The 19,041-nt window shown below is 50.3% G+C and overlaps 1 protein-coding gene and 1 long non-coding RNA gene across 5 annotated transcripts; one reads left to right on the forward strand and one right to left on the reverse strand.

Annotated features, from left to right (window-relative positions):
- The first annotated feature begins 1,171 nt into the window (after positions 1–1,171).
- Positions 1,172–9,414, forward strand: LOC113956568 (V-set and immunoglobulin domain-containing protein 4-like). 4 transcript variants are annotated; one of them, XM_027663291.1, is made up of 7 exons: positions 1,172–1,436; positions 2,764–3,120; positions 3,764–4,045; positions 5,316–5,384; positions 5,948–6,061; positions 6,387–6,408; positions 9,228–9,414. In XM_027663291.1, exons 1-7 carry the CDS (start codon positions 1,382–1,384, stop codon positions 9,280–9,282), a joined length of 954 nt encoding a protein of 317 aa, XP_027519092.1. In that variant the 5' UTR covers positions 1,172–1,381; the 3' UTR covers positions 9,283–9,414. The 4 variants fall into 4 exon arrangements, with proteins under 4 accessions (XP_027519092.1, XP_027519088.1, XP_027519091.1 ...); XM_027663287.1 differs by lacking the exon at positions 9,228–9,414 and adding an exon at positions 7,220–7,880; XM_027663290.1 differs by lacking the exon at positions 9,228–9,414 and adding an exon at positions 7,226–7,880.
- A 1,073-nt stretch (positions 9,415–10,487) lies between these two features.
- Positions 10,488–14,775, reverse strand: LOC113956534. The gene is made up of 3 exons (XR_003530871.1): positions 14,662–14,775; positions 12,521–12,585; positions 10,488–11,512 (listed from the first exon to the last, which is right to left on the reverse strand). It is a non-coding gene; the product is annotated as an uncharacterized LOC113956534 (long non-coding RNA).
- Positions 14,776–19,041: the final 4,266 nt, after the last annotated feature.

The following is a 19,041-nucleotide window of genomic DNA, read 5'->3' on the forward strand; positions in this document are numbered from 1 at the left end:
TTTTTGTCTGCTTGTTTGCTTTCAGGCAAGACTCAAACATCACTAAAGGCTCCTCAGAGGCAGCATGGGTAGACAGATAGAAGCTATGTCTGCTGGTACCACGCTGGCAGTTGCAGCAGAGATGTCAAGAAAAGTCAGCAAAAATCAAGTTTCAGTGTCTTACATGGACTCGCTCTACAAGAACAGGTGCTGCTGCCTCTGTCATCTTCCTTGGCTGGATGGCAGCAGGTGGTAACTCTCAGCCTGGAGCTTTGGATGACTTTGTTGCACCAGGTCTTGCCACACCACATTCAGCTTTTTGCTCCAGGTGGCCTCTGCTTGCCCCAGGCAAGTTCCACTGCAGCAATCAGCAGGGCTCAGCCCCAGTCACCGGGCAAGTGCCCCCTGGGTGGGCATGCCTCCACCTGGGACTGAAATGAGATCGTACAGTTCTCATCAGCTTACTGACTTTGGCAAAATGAAGATAAACTCCAGTTCTCATTGCCCTAACAGAGAGGGAACAAGCCATCACTGACAGACAGCAGCACTTCCAGAGATGGGTTCGAGCTCAGATGCAAGGTAAACACTTCAGCAAACAGGTATCTGTTGTGATGGGACAAGGCTGTGGCAAAACCACCCCATTTACCTTTCCCTCCCAGCTCCAGCAGAAAATGGCTCTTTGTCCTTCAGACACATTTGCCTCCTGTTCTCCTGGTGCAGTTGTCAGAACCTTATGCAAAATCATGGCTATTGAATAAAATTCCAAAAGTTGCTCTAATGACTGGTTAAACACCTACAACAGAATTCACTAGGTCAGTAGATCTGCTTTTATACATGATTCTTATCAACTGTAAGTCCTTCTCCTTTTGGTAGTAATTAGCAAGCCAAGATTAATCCTGTGCACCACACCTATTGGCAAATCTTGGAAGTACTTTTAAAGGTACCCTACAGAGCACATTCAGAATGGCCCCTGGATTAAAGTCCCTTGGCTGCCAGTCATAAGTCACCTCCTTGGCAAACATGACGTGAGCCCGCAGAGCATGAAACATGATGACTTTTGCCCACAAACTGGACTATTGTAGTAGAAATGTGTGCTTAGGTAGTCTGTGATATTCAACACGACCCAGCAATGGGCACTTGCAGCCCAGAAAGCCAACTGCGACCTGGGCTGCATCAAGAAAAGTGGATGGGGACAAGGAATGGGACTGGAGAGATCCATACAGCCTTTCTCCTTACATTACCCTTCACCTAACTCAGCAGTGAAATGGACTCGTGATGTTTCAGAAAGAGGATCCTAGATGACAAAGGACAGAAGAAAGGGAAGTGTTCTTCACTTGCAGTCTGGTCCCAGGAGGGTGGGGGTCTCTCAGGGAAAGAGAGACAGACCTGCAGTTCTGAGAGAATGAGAGAAGTTGGGTGGATAGTGGTGTTTGTGATGATTTTCATCAGCTGCAATGGTGAGTAAATATTTCTATGGATAAGAACAAAAATCAGAGTACTAAGAGGGTAGGGAAAGTCTTTTGAATTATATTGTCTTAATTTTTTTAAAGTGACAAGTGTGGAAAGTCTTTAGTTTATTGTATTACCAATAGAGTCTGAGAATTCACAAGGTTCTCCTTTGGTATTGGATACAACGAGGTGCTTTTAAAAGTGGAGCAAATGGGACAGTATTGGGCAAGTCACCTCCCCTGCCCCAAGGCAAGAACAGTACACAATTGTTTGGGACTCTTGGAGAGGACCCTGTCTGGTGTGCCAGCTTTCAAAACAGCCCTGGTGAAGCTGGAATTTGCATTCTACTAGAATTTAATAACGCATCCCCATCATTATGCTTGCATGGCCCTAGGAAGAAGAGGAGCCGTAATTGTGAGACCAGGTGCAGGCACAGGAGATTCCCCTTGGTCTCTCCTATCTGCTGACTCCCTGGTTGCATCAGGAGAGCTTAGACAGCAGCCTTGGCTTCAGTTCCTAAGCTTATGACTGTATATACCCTCTCTCAGGGCACGTATGACACTGGCAGCAGCGGAGGAAGGCTCTGGGAAACAGGAGAAAGGTGCTTTAACAAGTTGTATACAGAACCACAGGATTGCTCCTGACATTTAGAAAAATGGGTTGAAGTACATTCCTCATTTCAGCATAAAAAAACAGCTTTGTAGATTTCTGGGATCTGCCTCACGAGCAACTTCTTGTGTGAACATAACCAGTGCCTTTTTGGGGAGGTGAAAGGTGAGAGGGATGAGGGGCATGGGGAGAGGTGAGCCAAGTCCAATGAAATTCAGTTGATTTGCTACTTATAAGAGGCACTTCCCAGAAGAGCTGTGGGATCCATGGCCAGACAGCTGGAAAGATTGCAAGAATGAGCGGAGAAAATCTGCCTCCTCTTCTCCTGTACTTACCTGAGTGCTTGGCAGGGTGCTGATCCTGTCAGGAAGTTTTCCAAGGCTAAAGCAAAAGGATTGGCTTCAGTACACCATTCCCATTCCAGACCCAGTACTGCAGGGAATATCCCTAAATGCTCCTGCCTGCAAGGAGCCCCTCTGTACCAAGAAGGAACTGAGAACTGGTAAGTGTCCAGAGAGAGACACAATAAAAACAGACATGAGGTCAAGGCAGCCATTCAGTTCCCTGTGCTTGACTCTGTGGTCTGGCTTAGTGGCTGTTGTGTCCAACACATCTGAGACACAGCCACAGGCTGGCTTGCACCGCCAGTGAGTCCCATCCGTCCTGAGGATGTTCCCCTCTTCTGCTGCATTCTGATTTCTTCCCTTCCACTGCTTTTCCCTTCAGCCCTCCTGGATCTGTCTGGTGTCCACCAGGTCAAGGGCACATGGATGGGATCCACCACTTTACCATGTACCTACGTGCCTTCAGAAGGTTTCACAGAGCAAGCACTCAGTTGGAGTGTGGAGCGGGACTCTAGCACCTCTACCATCTTTCGGAGGGATGATTCTGGTGACCACATCTTGCTGTCTAACTTCCGAGATCGAGTCAGCGTCCCAAAGCACAGCCCAGGAAATGCCTCACTCCTAATTGAGAACCTTGAAATGCCTGACAGCGGACACTACACCTGTCAAGTCATCTGGAGGTCTACAAATAACAGCTTGATAACAAGGGAGGTGACCACTATAGTTAAAATTGTCAAAGGTAAATCCCACGACAAACCCCTGCTCTTGTGGAGTCAGTTAATTCGAGAGCAGGTAGGAGAAGCAGTGCTGGTGGGAATAGTCTTTCACACCACACTGTCTACCCCATCCAGGCTGGGGGTTGAGGCATCTGCCTCCCTTGATGTGTTAGTTATCACTTCTCCACTCATGGAGGTGTAGGGATAGACTGGGGACGGGGGTCAGTTAGCCCAATCTGGATCTACTGATAAGCCACTTGAACCAGTGGTGCTTGAAATAACATCCAAATCCAATTTGGGTTCTCTGCAGGTAGCCAGCCACTGTCTTTGTGGTTCTTGTAGCAAGTGGGTGATGTGTGAGCCAAGTTTGCCTTCTCCCCTTCCCAAGCATCCTTGGTGTGTACTAGAAATAACTGTCTTTCTGCAAGGGGGGTTACCCCCCAACAGAGCAGGACTTTGTTATAGGGCTGCAGGAACAGTGGCACAGCTGGTGTAACCTGGTTTAAGGTACAGGTGACCTGAACTCAGCCTTTGCAGGGAGGTGATGCGAGAACCACTTCACCCTGAGAAGGCACTGACGGCCAGAGCGAGAACTGCCGTGGTGGAGGGACCTTCCCCACCACAGCCAGGGCAGCGTGACCTGGGCCTCTCTGCTCTGTCTTCCAGTGGCAGCCACCAAGCCCATCATCAGGGCCGGCGAGCTGGGGCTGACGGTCCCGGCCGGAGCCAGCACCAGCCTGACGTGCGAGGCCAGCGGGTCCCCCCCCATCAGCTACCGCTGGTTCCGCAGCACCCCGGGGGGGAAAGCCCCGCTCCAGAGCAGCGGGGCCGAGCTGGCGTGGGACAGCCTGCGGCCCTCCGACAGCGGGACGTATTTCTGCGAGGCAGCAAACAGGGCTGGGGCCGGAGTGGCCCAGCAGAGTGACCCCGTGCAGCTGACAGTGACAGGTGAGTGCCCAGAGCCACAGCGCAGAACATCTGGGGCCCTTCAGCAGGGCAAAGGAACTTCCCTGCCCTGAAAGAAGGAAGCGCCAAACACCTTTAGTACTCCTTGTCGCTGGCTCCAGCTTGTGTCCTTCTTTATTTCCTGTATTCGATTTCCTCCTCCTCTTTGAGGAACTGCTCTTTCCTGATGCAAAAGAGGGTTTGCATTTCAAGCACTTACTGATTCCTCTGTGGGTTTTTTGAAGTTCTCGCTGCCTCTGTAATGCTGCCCACTGCAGTTCAGCAAATTTAGACAAGGAGTCAGGAGGAACAAGTGAGTGGCAATTCAGTGGGGGAACAAACTAAACTGGCCTTTGCCGGACAGGCAGACATGCCGCACTTCACACACGCCATGATCTGACTCGTCCAGGCTCCGCACAACGGTGCAGGATAGGGTGGACTCGATGGCCTCGGGGGTCTTTTTCAACCTAAACAATTCCATGATGGATGCGTGGTGGGAAACTTACAGCTCTCCTTGGCTGGTAAGTCGACCAGCAGAGCTGTGAAGCCCACAATGGCACAGCCAAGCACAAGTACCACACACTGGCCTGTGAAAGAGGCAAAGCTTCCTGAGCTCCCAGGCGACGAAGCTCTGCCTGAAACACCGTGGTGGTTTTCACAGCAGTCGCACATTGGAGCAAACAGCACGGGAACAGGGATGAATGCTGGCCACGCTGGCTGACACTGCTGTCAGGGCATCCCCCTGCTGTCCACTGCATGGGGCTGGTTCCTCCTGCTCCTGTCCCTCCCTGCTTCAGAGTGTGCCTGAGGATGGCAGGGGGCAAGAAAATGTCCTTTGTGTCCCTCTGGGACCAGAACTCTTGGGGTTGCAGAGCTTCAGGGGAGGTCACCTAAGGTAAGAGACCTGGCACAGGGCCTCACACCTCAGGGAGCTTACAGCGCAGCTGCCGATGGCAAAGCCAGGAAATCACCACAGGAGAGAGAGAGCAAAAGAGTTCTGTGAAAATCTGAATGAGTGACAGCAGGACAAAGCCAAAGGGTTCCCAGAGTGTGCTGTAGTCAGGCATGATGCACCATGTCAGCTAGGTCTGCCAGGAACCCCTGGAGCAAGGGTCAGGGAGCAGGGATGTAAGTGCCACAGGCTGCTCCAGGGTGGTTGGCAGGACACACGCAGGATGACAGGTGAGTCCAGTGCTGGCAGAGCAGACCCTGCTCTCCTGATGTCCAGGGTAGCTCCCGACAGGGTTGTGATGCATCCACCATTCTCCATTAGCAGATCTGCTCCCAACAATGCTGGTCTCCAGGATGGATACTGCTCCAGAAGGGCCTGTCACGGACACAGGTGAGTGGAGTCTTGTGCTGGAAAACACCAGATTTGCACAGACAAGAGTGGGCTGACAAACACCATCTCAGACCAGCTCCAAATCTGGCTGCTGTGCTTATGGCAGATCCAGCTGAAGGGAACAAACTCCTGCCATGCCAAACCCCGGGCACCGTCCAGGCAGAAGATGCCCTTCTGGTTCCCACCCACAGGCCTGTTGAGGGGCTTTTGCTGCCTGGAGTTCGCTTGTGTTACCATCCAGGGATGCCCCATCCCTGGAAGTATTCAAAGACAGGTTGGACGGGGCTTGAAGCAACCTGGTCTAGTGGAAGGTGTTCCTGCCCACGGTTAGTGGTGGACGCAGGTGGGCTTTAAGGTCCCTTCCAACCCAAACCACCCTGGGATTCTGTGACTCCACTGGGAAGTGACTGAACCCCAAAGTGCCCTGGGTTAGGCACCGCCGCAGATTTCTTTCATGTTTGAAGCCCGTCCGAAGCAGGCCCGGGCACTGCCCGCTCCCGGCGCTGCGGCGGGGGCTCGGCCCGTGTCCCCCCGGCCGCGGTCACACCGTTCTTCCCCCGCAGGTGCCCCCCCGGCCCCGCTGCTCTACGGGACCGTGGCCGCGCTGGCCGGAGCCGCGCTGGGCGCGCTCGGGGTGGTGGCGGCGCTGCGCTGGAGGCGGCGGCGGAGGAAGGAGGGTGAGCAGCGGGAACACACCCGGGCACGGCCGGAGGGGCGGCCCCGGCCCGAGGGGACGGGCGGTGGGGACAGCCCCGGCCCGAGGGGACGGGCGGTGGGGACAGCCCCGGCCCGAGGGGACGGGCGGTGGGGACAGCCCCGGCCCGAGGGGACGGACGGGCAGGCAGGACGGCCCCATTACCCCCTCCCACAGCTGGTCCCTTCCAGGGAGAGGCCTGTGGGAGAGTTGTTCCCGAATGTGGGAACACCTGGAAGCCAAGGGTTTTTTTGTGACACATAAAACAAGTCGATGCACGTCTTGGATTCTTTTTTTTTTTTTTTCAGATCCTCTCTATGAAGTTGCTTTGTGAGTGTAATTTCCTACCTGGCACATAAAGCACATTGCACTGGTGTCTACTCCTGAAAAGCCTCTTGGCTCAGTGAAAACACAAAGATTTCTTTGCCTTGCAGGGGAGGATCTGAACATTTGGCAGTTAAGTTAGCAGCACGAGGACATTAATACTTGAGCACAGGAGATAGCCAGACTCTTTAATGTGGTGGAAAAACAGAAGGATACTCTGGGTCCTTTGCTCTGCCTATCCCATGCCATGGGAAAACTGTTCTGTTTAGGAAATTCCCACCATTATTTAACAAAGCAAAGGACAGGAATTCTCATATCTTCCCTAGCAATAAGTTCCCTCTCTACATGCCTTTCTCCATAAGAAACATGTCTCAGTGCTTGCCCAGGTATTACTTTGTGCAGTTCCTGTTTGCTTATGATTATACGAACACATCTTCTGCCTGGTCCTCATCTCAACCTTCTAACCCTTCATACTGCTTTCCTACTCAGAGGCACACCCTAGCCATCTGTAGCCATTTTTCCCCGTTGCTTCTGGTAATTACTTTCCAAAGGCTAGAATGTCTGCTGGTAAGTTTAGAATATAACATGATAATGCCATGAGAACTTATAGTACCAGGGTTAACTGTTCAGTGCTTCTTTTTGTGTAATTCTTTTAACGTCATTTTCTAGTGTCTTTCAGAGCCTCACAGGGCCTCTCTAGAGTAATATGAATTTTACTGTTCCACATATTATGTGGTAGATCCTGTCTCTGACTAACATGTAAATGAAGTGCTGTCTGCTTTAGTCATCCCACTCACTCGTGTCTGTCCTGTCCCAGCCACAGCACTGCAGGTGTCACGGCGCTGGAGGCTGAGGTGAAAGTCCCTGTTCAGTGTCTTCACAAGGAGACATGTTCTAATGCTGAAACAACCAATGACACTTTCACCGTGAAAGACAGGAAGAGTCCTGAGTATGAGAACCTTGTGACTGCAATGGAATCAGAATATGAAATAGAGGGAATTTAGCAGAGTACCACCTCTTCTGCATGAGAAACCATGCAGGACTGCACATACCAAATGGTGAACTTAACAGGAGCAAACCCTTCCTCCTGTTGGTCTTCTGCTCTGATAAATTTCACTGCTTGCTTAAACCCAGAGGAGATGCATAATCTTCTTGGGCTTTGGCAAACGAGGCCTTGCCCGCTGGAGCAGAAACCCTCAGCTGAGCATTTGTCTATCCACTTCTACAGAGTGAGTAACTTCTGAGCAGCCTGAATGACTAAGGTCAGGAAGAGAGGATCTGAGGGACTTGGAATGTGAACGTCTTTAGCCTGCAAATCCAGGAGTAGCTGGGTGCAATGCTGCCAGCCAGTAACAGCAGCAAGGGGTACTTTTCAGCGCATGTTCCTGTTAGGACATCCCAGGCTGCAAAGAACCAGGGATTGTGCTGGAAGTGGACGTCCTCTGGCTTTTGCAGTACAGCAAATACTGTTTTGTACATTCTGCTTGTCCCTGAGTCTTTTTTTGTTAGAGCGTAATAAAGGGACCACAGATGGGAGGTTGATGTCTCAGGAATGTCAGTTTTGCTATCAGACTGGAGCTCAGTGCACAGAGGGAGAGGGAATGAGTCTCCAAACTGCCACCACTGGTTTTCTCTTGGAAAACCAGAACTGATGTTGAAGGAAATGGTGGCATTTAGTTTTTACAGTGTGGGGGCCAGAGGCATAACAAAATAGAGAGAAATTTGAAGCATTTGAATAATGATTAAGAGACCTCTCTGGATTTAACAGACTGACACTGATTTACTCTGTGGGACGCAAGTCAATCTGTGTGATTATTAATGCTGACCTATGTTACAGGGATGCTGTGGGTGCTCATGATTGTAAAATGCTGCTCCTGCCTTCAGCTGCAGCACGTTCCCTACAATACGCTGTCACCTGGCAGCCTGGTTTGCCTCTTCATTGTTAATCGTTTGTACCTTGCCTGTACTGAGATGCTGCTGGCAGAGGTCTGTCCTCCCTATCTGTCCCTCCAGCCAGCATCCTTCTGTTCTCCAGGCTTGTCAGGGAGGGGGGATGCCACCTGTCCTTAACAAAGCAAATGTGTAAGAAGAGTTACTGGCTTTTATTAAACCAGTGGGTGCAGCAGGGGGAGCATGGGGAAGCAGCTGAGCTCAGGTCATGCACATCCTCCTGCTTGTTTGTGTGAGGCTGCTGCACTCCCATGAGGCAGGCAGGATCCAGCCTGTCCCTGTGGGGCCACAGCAGCGCCAGGCCCCCTCCATGCACTGGTGCCTTAGCTCACATGTGGGTGCTGCTCTCAGACCCACTAGCTCCCCTGCCCCAGCTGGAGAGGAGAGCTGAGCCCTGAGCGAGGGTAAGCAGTGTGGGGACCGTTTGAAATGCGTGTGGGTCTCTGATGCTTTGCCCCTGGGCTGAGGGAAGTCACCTCTGGCAGGGTGTGTTTGCTGTAGCCTCGGGTACACAACCCCACAAGCAGGCCCTGGAGACTCTGCGCTGCCATCAGCATTCAGGGCTGGTGTGGAACAGAGGAACGAGGGGGATGGGAAGCTGCAGCTACACTCATGCAGGACAGAAGCATGTGTGCAAAGTCAACACTGTGTGGAAAGGGAACTGAAAACTTCCCAGCTTCTCCATCCTCCCCTCAGCGTATTCAGGCCCAAAACACAAAATGGCGCTCTCTTTCCCCCCAACAAGTGCCATCCTCATTAATTTTCAATTAGCCTAGTGTTTTGTGCAAATTTTCTTGCTGTTATGAACTCTGAGCTCCAGGTTCACTCATTGACTATATAACACCATGGTTTTTCGCACTTGTGATTCCTCCCAGCACTGATCTGCCCTCAGGAGGTCTGGACACCTTCCTCAGAAGACCCAAAACCTGAGTGAAGCTGCAGAGAAAGAAGGCAACAGGAGTTAAGAAAGGGGGAGCAGATGCTCCAGGTGGAGCAGCCCCCATGCTGTCCAAACTGCCTCCAGTTTGGACAGCAAAAAGGCTTTGGTCACAAGCAGCAGAACAGTGGAAACAAAAAAAGTCTGTCTCCAGTGCTGAGGTGGTTGCTTTTCTCTGTGCAGCAAGTGTGTGATTATTTTTTAATTTATAGTTTTTGCATGTTTGGTAGTAAAACCTGTTAGAAACAGAGCATTTTTCTTCTGGAAGTCACAGAGGATTTTGCTATGTTGCATCGCCATCAAACCAGAGAACTTCTCCTTTCCTTGCACTGGTCACTCACCCAGTGACGGGACTAATTTGCTGAGTCCCAGCTCTACTCCAGCACAGAAGGAAAACCTCAGTTTCTGCTCTGAAACAACAGTGCCTCCAAAGAACACACTATCTTCAGTGGCCAGCGCAGTGTCACGAGACTCACAGTTCCCCTTGCCTCAGAGCAACTGCAGTGCCCATCCCATGGAGGCTTTTACACCTGCTGGGTTTTGCCCCCTACTTCAGAGCAGGGACATGGGACATGAATTCCCAGAGAAATTTATCCCACTCTAATTTGTTCTTGTAAGAGAGAAAAAGGTTAACTTTCTTCACCTTCCCCCCAGCCATCTAGAAGGAACCAAGGGGTGGAGGGGAGAGTTATCCAAAAAGCAGAGGGACAAATTCTACTGAAAGCAAAAACTGGAAATTCACAAGAACACAAAAATGAAGGACATAAACAAACACTTGGCCAGCGGTGGTGCAGAGGAGGTTAGGTCTGTTGAAACCTTGAGATCTGGGTGACAGCAGAGTTGGGGCTAACAGAGTTGTCTGCTACATTAAGGATCCACAAAGCAAAGCCTGAAATCATAGACCTTGTTCTCTTTTGAAGCTGACCTCAGTGATAAAGATCAGGGTGATATCTGTGAGTCACGAGTAGAGTAGGTGCTGGAGAAAGACCATGGGAGTGTGAGTCATAAGGAGTAGGACTGTCTTTGTCCAGAAGTGCACGAGCTATTCAAAAAGCAAAACACAATTTGCTTAGGCAATGATACAAATTCATGGGTCCCAGCTTCATATGAACTCCAGCTTCTCCAAAATATTAACTAAGAAATACTTGCAACAAAAAGCCCAAAAATCTTAGTATTTAAGTTTATTAACATTCTCAAATATTGCAAATTTTGCTGCTGGTACTGTCCTAAAACAAGTCAGTAGGGTCTTGGGAATTTTTATTCATTTCTGAGTTTTCCATGTCAAATGCTTTCAGAGAGTTTGATTTGTCAAACTGGGCTGGACACTGCCCCCACTCTGACATATCTGAAGCTGCAGATCTGATATTTCACAAGCCAGTCATTAAAAACACTTACCAATTGTGACATCTTCAAGTGGGATGATTTAGAGGGAATTACTTTCATTAAATAGCAGAAACAGGCAACCTTGCTGCAAGGGCTGACTAGGAATGACCGTCCAAAGACAAGGAGTCTTCTCCAAACAGCAAGGCTGCCAGGAGAAGCAATGGACTTCATGGTCCAATTTAAAACAGATTGAGCAAACATGCATTTTTCACTGGCTAATGGGCCAGAGATAAGTTAATCAGCAGCCTCATTAGTTTGTACTGAATGAAAAAAGATTCCTACATGTGCAAAGAAAAGATTTTGTATTATGGGTAATACTGCCTGTACCCATAATGTTGTGATTATGCTTGCCAGAATCCTTGTTAACTGAGCAGGATGATTAATTAGCAGCTGGCTAGTTAATGCTGTGTAGAAGAGCAGAGCATTGTCTTTGGAAGCAAAGAACAAGGACCCTGGGCCCAATTCTCTGCCTTCACAGTGCAGAGGAGCTGCACCACCACCACTTCTGCACAGATGTACTGTTGGGAGGGATACCCCGGTAGACACTTCCAAAATTGGGGTTGAAGGGAAACGTGGCAGCACAGGTGTTCTGTAACAGTGGGACGGGCTGTTCAGTACCTTAGTGGGTTTCTGGAGAGGTGCAGAGCCTGGAGAGGACTCGTGCCAGAGCAGGAGGAAGGGGCTGGACCCTTGGCTGCGCTGTGTTGCTCAGCAATGCCTCACTTGGGGTATTTGACAAACTGACACTCTGCACACTGAGTGTCGGACTCAGCTTGTCAAATACACGCAGTGCCACACTGCAGCTCCCAGGGGGTCACAGTGTCTTCGCTGGATGCCAAACTGGGGGCACAGAGAGAAAAGAAGCACAAGAAGAGCTGATGTTAACTTCAGAGGCTTTTTCCAGTTAGCAAAAAACATCATTGACCCTCCCATATTTCCCCCTCCTATACTCTTCTTTAAGTGAGAGAACCACATCAGCAGACATTGCCTTCTGCCGAGGAAAGGGAAAGGTTTTTTTCATGTGAAAGCACAAAATAAAAAACAGTAATGTCCAACACATATTCTCCAAACCCAGAAGAGAGTGGAATAAGGTTTAAGAGCAAGGTAGCAACTACAGCTTTAAAGATAAAATCAGTTTCTTTGCAATTCTTGCATTCCCCCTGTCTCCACCTTCACCTTGGGCAGGATGTAGATAGTGACCAGTTCTTTGTTCTGGCTCCTCCTTCCAAATGGAATTCAGCCATGGTAGATAAAAGTATATTGGAATGGATAAAAGGAGCATGTGTATTTCATGAACATAAGAAAACAGTGTTAATGAGCTGATTTAAGATCAGCCTTCCAGAGTACAAGTGACCCTGTCATCCCCAAAAGGACCCTCAGCTATACCCAAGTGTGGGGAGGCCACCCAAGAAAGACTGAGCAGGCTCTTCAGCAGGTATTAGTGACCAGACTACCCTCAGCTTCAGTGCTGATGTCTAACAGGGGCAGAGCTGGCCTTGGAGGAGGAAGAAGAAAAGAAGACAGCACTGCTCCTGCAATTGCAGCTTAAAATAATCCCCTGTGTGGCTTTCTGAAAAACAGCCACTTGAAATGTTGCTATGAGGGACAGATATGGGGAGGGTACACAGTGGAGATAATTCTATCAGCAGATGGAAATGGAACTTGCTACTCTACCCATAGAGATCATATCTAATCTGAATTAATTTGTCACTGTAGAGGTTCTGGTTTCAAGCTGAAGTGGGTATTTCCAAGTAAAAGCTCAGAGTTATAAAACTGAACAATCTACAGTATACTCTAGGGGAAAACGGAAAGAGTTTTTCTTCCTGCATTCTTCAGTCAGTCTCTTACCGAAGTCAGAAGAAGTCCCCTCCAGGCTGCACATTTTCACGCAGGGCTGTCAAACTGCTCTGCAACTTGTGATGAAAATAAATGAAAAGTAAAGTTATTGGATAGATTTGATGCTAAACCTAGTAACAGCATGCATCAAAGTGTGGCTGGGTGGTTTTCACATACTGAGTAGCAGAGCCCCAGCATGCAGGCTGCAGCCATTTCAAGGCATGCGTTTATTATACAGGATTTGAACTGGAATGAAGGTTATCTCCATTTTCACCCGGTGAAACCCAAATCACAGCCTGAATTGAAAGCAAGAATACCCTGTGGGCAACAGGGTCTGCTGAACCTCTGGCCAGCTGAAACCTTGGGATGTGCTTCTCCTAGACGCTGGTAGCCTTCATCCTAATAGAGCCAAACTATGCTTTGCTCATGGCAGGCTTCCACTGCATGGTGTCCTGCTCCATATAGGACCTTCCTATGCCCCCAGCCCTGCAGCAGACACTGCAGGGAGCTTTGCCAGACACATATTGGAATATTTGGCTCAGTAAGGTCAATCTCATCTATTTGCTCCAAGAAGTGAAAAACATAATTCAGCACTTTTCCTCCCACAGAAATATGCCTCCTTCTAACAAATAAACTTGTACTTTCATAACTCGTACCTTGACACCTACCCCAGCCCTCCTGCTGCTGGTGGCTGCCCTGGCACTGCTGACCCCTTGGAGTCACTGGTGAGCTCCCCTGGCCCCGATGATCCCTCAGCATCACTGGTGGCTCCCCCAGCACCATTGACCCCCAACTGCACAGCCCTGCACCCAGCTCCCGGAGCAGCCAAGTGCTCCCTCCCCTCTGCCCTGCACCACAAGGAATGCCAACACCATGTGAGTGCCCTCACTCTGTGTGGTCTCCAGAGGCACATGGCTCCCATTTGCAGAGCCATCCCACTCCCTCCCCAGTTCTGTGGAAGTTTTCCTGAAGTGTCCAGGAGCAACTGTCCCCTCAGGAGGGCCAGGAAACAGAGCAGCCCTGTTGGGCACTTCTGTGGGAGCAGCTGGACCCACTCCAGAAGCAGACAAGCTCCTGAGGCTTGGGACTTTCCAGAGGCAGATCCAGACTCCGGGCCTCGGCTGACTGTTGGGAGCAGAGGCACTGGCTGTGGTCCCAGCTACCCTGCATTGGGGGCACAGAGCACATTGCACATTCGAGGGGCTGCTGTTCCAAGAGCCAGTGAACATGGCAGCGAAAGCCCTCTGGGTTTCGGGGACAGTTGTGGGAATGTCTTGCAAGGCTGGGAATCAAAAACATTGCAACCAGCACTTCATGGCTCACACCAAAGGGCCACCAGCCGCACATGCTCCCACAGCCCCTCCACTCACCTGAGCCCTGTGGCCCCCGCCCAAGCACCCTGGACTCTGCCCCCATGGCTGCTCATGCCACAGACACTCAAGGAGGGGAAGAGGGGTGTGTGGTAAGCATTTGTCTGCTGTACTGAAGCCACCGGGACAGTGAGAAATGAAGCTGAAGAGCATGCTTGCACCTGGCTGGAACAGGATCTCTCCCTGGTTACACCCACCTCCATCCCGCACCTTCCTCTGCTCTTTGTGCGCTGCCTCATCTATGACTAATTTAGATCAAAATCTCCCACTGCCAGCAGCTCATAGGCAGCATGTGTGTGTGTGAGAGCTGGGGGAGCATGCACACATGCATCCTGGTACCCAGTAGGGCTACATATCACTGCTAATTGTAATTCATCCTCATCAAGGAATTGCGGTCCAGAGCACAGTGCTCCCTGGCTGGGACCAGTGGCATTCCATCCCTGAGCCTGCCCTACCCAAAGCACACCCAGCCAAACACCACTGCATCCCTGAAAGGAGGCACCAAAAAGCTCTTCTGGCTCAGGTAGACACACACCCAGCACTGAAGGGAGGCAGTCCAACCCGAGTGGGATTCAGACCCCCTGAAGCTCGAGGTGTAACATGGGATGGCAGGGAAGTTTTCTGCATTGCCAGGAAAATGGACACCCCATGAGTTTCTGTGTCCCAACACCCATGGCCCTCAGGGACCCCCTGACAGAGAAACAGGAGGTCACACCTGAAGGACAGATCCTCCCCTGTCCCCAGCCACCCCTTCCGTGGGCAGAACAGGGAGCTGGCACCTACCATAGTGGGCCATCCCGACCCTCAGTGGGCAGGCACCGGGGGTCGTGCAGGAGCGCAGTGGAGGCACAGTCCAGGCACACAGCTTGGTTTTGAAGGGGCTGCTCCTCCTTCAAGAGGAAGCTGCGAATGGGGAAGATAAGGCTGAGGTTAGATAACAGGAAATGTCTGGATGTGAGTGACAACACATCCAGGTTGTGAAAGCAGCCCTCCCCATCCTGCCGCGGGGTACGAGGCTCACAGAGGAGCCGGGTGGGAGGTGCTGCAGGAGGGCGAGCACCTCAGCCTTTGGCCCGTGCAGCCATGACGCCTCAGCGGGCTGGGCTCGGAGGGCCAGCAGCTGTGCACAGAGGAGTAGATCTCTTACCCTTCTGTCTGAGGGACAGGAAAACAGGGCTCTGCTTGCAAGGATGGGATTATGCCTCAACCATTGCAGACAGTTTTGCTCCAAAAGCTTCCCTGCAAGGCTCACCTCTCTTTTGAAGTCACAGGTGCAGATGGTCATGCCTTTGTTCCCTGGCACATGCATGGGCAGACAGGCTTTGCTTTCCCAGTCCCTGACCAAGGAGCCAGCATTCGTCTTGTGCCCCTGCCGGTCCTTCCACACACCCACTGGCCAAAGTCCCCATCCCTGCCTCTGGAGTAGCTCGGCATCCAGAGTGCCTTCACAGAAAAGTAAATGCAGTGTTCAGTTTAGACTTGTAACCAAAGCAAGTCCCGTTGTCTCTTCCCTCCTGTCTCCCCCTGGACAGCCCACAGTATGAGCCGTTCTCAAGTAGCACCCAACATCTCAGTGTTGTTTTCATCCAGCCTGCCTGGGAGCCCAGCTGGCCAGCACAGTTCTGGGAACAGAGGCAAGCAAGCTGCCTGTGCCAGGCCAGCAGCACAGCTAGCCATGCAAGAGCCAAACTGATTCAAGCAAACACAGGAATTTTAGAGAGACATTCCTCACCTCTCTAGGCCAGTATGGCACACAGTATATTTTGTAAGGCCAGGACTCATTAAAAATATATGACTCTGCACTATCCCAAGCCATCAGATGTTTGCCATCAGCTAGCCATGCAGTGTGATGGGCACTTGTGAATACTTCTTGTAGGATTGGTTTTTCCACTCCGAGTACTCAGCTGCTGCCCTTCGTTTCCAGCTTTGCCTCCCCACTGCTGTCTGGCTCTGCAGCCAAAACCCACGGAGACCCCCCAGTGCTGAGAGCCGGGGCCTGCCCTAGTCCAGCAACTTTCAGTTACATTATCAGCATGCCAGGGCTGCAACCATAGACTTTATGTTCCTGCAGCTCTGTCCAAACCCCCAATCTGGAAAACACTTACTTATGCCTCCGAGTAACTGTGCCCACTGAGCTCCCTCGGAGCACTCTCGAGGTGCTCCCAAGCCTGCATGCAGACACAGTGCCATCAGCCATCTGCTAACAGTCAAACTCATCTCCGGTGCCTGAGGGAGAGTTAGATAATGAGGAATACAGTTACCATCCAGTTCCTCTTTCATCTGCCTGTGTTTTAAAATATACAGTAAAAGAGGAATAGAAAGGTCTGGATGGTTTTGCTTTGTTTCTACTTTGGTTTTTATTGGAGGAAAGAAGTAGGTCTGCTCATGTAGTCTGTATTTTTTTATGTATGCAAGCACAAGCTTCAGTCCATGGAGGCCTTCTAGCCAACATGCCACCAGAAACCTGAGACTCATCAGCTGGGGCAGTGGGAGATGAAGCGTCCTCTCCCAGCCAGGACATCCCACTGTGCCCACACCCGACTGTGGCCCAGTCCTGTGGACCCACAGTGATGTCCAGGGTGGATGTATCACAGTGAAGTTGATTTCCTCTCCACTTTGCAGATGTCACCACCCCACTCTGTGCAAGAGCCTTGAAATTGCACTCCACTTTTCCTAATGAAGCAAGTGTTTTCAGTGCACTTGCAGACACAGCTCTGCAACTTGCTCTGGCGAGAGGAAGAAGGAGGTAGAGAAGCTGTAAGGGGTCACAGACTGCAATCAAATACTGTCTCAGAGGCTTCTGCATACTGTTCCCCGAACCATGAAATTGCCTTGGAAAACAACTTGAAAAATAGTGGCTAAAATGAGTCACATAGTCCATTTGATTAACATGCATCAAATTCTCTCATACTGTAGTTACAAAATCTTGTACTTTTTACCTCCCATGAAGTAAGGTACAAAGGATTAACAGGTTTGTGCTGGACACAGAAAAACTGCTGCTCTGTGCAGATCAATCTGTGCAGACATGGAACAAAGAAGGACATGGAACTGTTGGAGCAAGACCAGAGCAGGGCCACAAAGTTGATAAGAGGACTGGAGCACCTCCCCTACAAAGACAGGCTGAGAAAGTTTGGGCTCTTCAGCCTGGAGAAGAGAAGGTTACATGGAGACCTCATAGCACCTTCCAGTATCTGAAGGGGATACAGGGAAGATGGAGAGGCATTCTTCACCAGGAACTGTAGTGATAGGACAAGGGTTATAGGTACTGAAAGAGAGGAAATTTAGGCTGGATATTAGGAAGAAATTCTTTACTGTGAGAGTGCTGAGATAATGGAACAGGTTGCCCAGGGAGGTTGTGGATGCCCCAACTCTGGATGTGTTCAAGGCCAGGTTGAATAAGGCCTTGAACAATCTGGTCTAGTGGAAGGTGTCCCTGCCCATGGCAGGAGGATTTGGGATAGGTGATCTTTTAGGTCCCTTCCAACACATAACATTCTATAATTCTATGATCCAAACTGGCTCAGCCAAGGCCAGGTGATCGCAGAGTCTGGCCCTTGGGCAGCATGCCTTCACAGGAGATTTCACCCTGGGACAACTCCTTGCACAAATACATTCAAAGCTAATGTACTCCTCTTGACAAAGGAATTAAAGCTGTATGCTACCCAGTCAGGCCCAACTCCAATCATCAGTGACTGTCTTCCATTTTGGTTTGCTCAGTCAATCCAGTTCTGCTGTCATGTAGCATCCAGAATCTAGGCCGTCAGTTTTGAAGCCACAATATGGAAGGATGGAAAGACAAATTATTCATATATCAACTTCAAAAATACCAAACCACTCTCCTGAAGTTTCTCCTCCCAGGTGAAGAACACCATTATTTACCCCTGCACAGCTAACTGTTCAAATTGTTTTCCTCCATCCTTAGGTCTTGGAGAGCTTTCACATTAAATCTCAGAGAGCCAGTTGCTACCAGAGTTTCTCCTGAGCTATTTGAACAGCAGTTACTGTCTTGCCCTGCAGCACGGTATTAACAACCCGGGCTCTAACAAAGCCAGCAGCCAGCTCTAATCCCGCCCTTGGCAGTTTATCCAGATGTGACTGAGCTCTGACGCTTCTCAGCTTTACAGGTCCTGCTTGGGCGAAGCTGAGGGATCCAAGTATGAGCCCAGCATGAATGCACACAGGGGGAAAACAATACAAAGAAGGGCGTTCATGTGAGTGACCATAGCAGAGTGAGAAGAGGAGGAAAGGGGAAACCAGGAGCAGCTTTGAACTGCCACTGCAGCACCTCCCAGTGCCTCTGGAAGCTCTCGTGGTGCTGGATTCTCCAAGGAGCAAGATGGGGTGAGCATTGTCACAGTTCCTTCCCTCCAGAAGATGGCTGATGAAGCCACAGCTTAGCTCTAGGCACTAAAACAACCTGCAACGATGCAGGAAAAAATGACAATTATTCCTTGAAGGCCAAGCTATGCATGATGGAGGAACTCACTGGGGAGATCCTCCCACCACCCTGGTCTTTAACCCCCTGGACACTGGGCAGGGATCTCTTCCATCAGCAAGGTTAGAGACATTTCATCCCCACCACAAACCTGCCTCTGGGCACAAGACTTCACCACTGGTCTGCTACCTGCCAGGTCTGTCAGCAAAATGCACTCAGCTGAACCCTGCCTCACTGGCCAACCTGGAATTTGAGTTGTGTGAACATCTTGTTCTCATTTCCATTCTTTACCTCATTCAGAAAAGAAAAAACAAATCAACACACCGCATGGACCTGCTGCTTTTGCTGTCATTGCCATCCTCCCTTCCTGCTCCCTTTTCAGATGGGTACACAGCAGCAACAGTCAGAGGCTGGGCTCCAGCAAACGGAGCTGTTCTGTTCATGGCTGATTATGCATTTGTCACAATTTTAGACCTCTGGTTAAGGAAAAAGAAGAGAGAGAGACAGAGGAAAAAAAAAAAAGACAGACACCAACCAGGAGGTTCAAAGCTGTTTTTCAGATGGACAGTGAGAGATAAGAAAACCCCACTAACTGTCACAGCCACTGAATGACCCCAAAGACATCCTGTACAGCACCCACTATTAATAATAGCATATAGGGAACAGTAGTAGTGTTGATACTGTAATCCTAAAGAAGCAGCAAAATAGCACCAGCCAAAGGTCAAGCA

This window comes from Corapipo altera, unplaced genomic scaffold (assembly GCF_003945725.1).
Source record: "Corapipo altera isolate COAL_440 unplaced genomic scaffold, ASM394572v1 107b, whole genome shotgun sequence".
Taxonomy (NCBI): Eukaryota; Metazoa; Chordata; class Aves; order Passeriformes; family Pipridae; genus Corapipo; species Corapipo altera.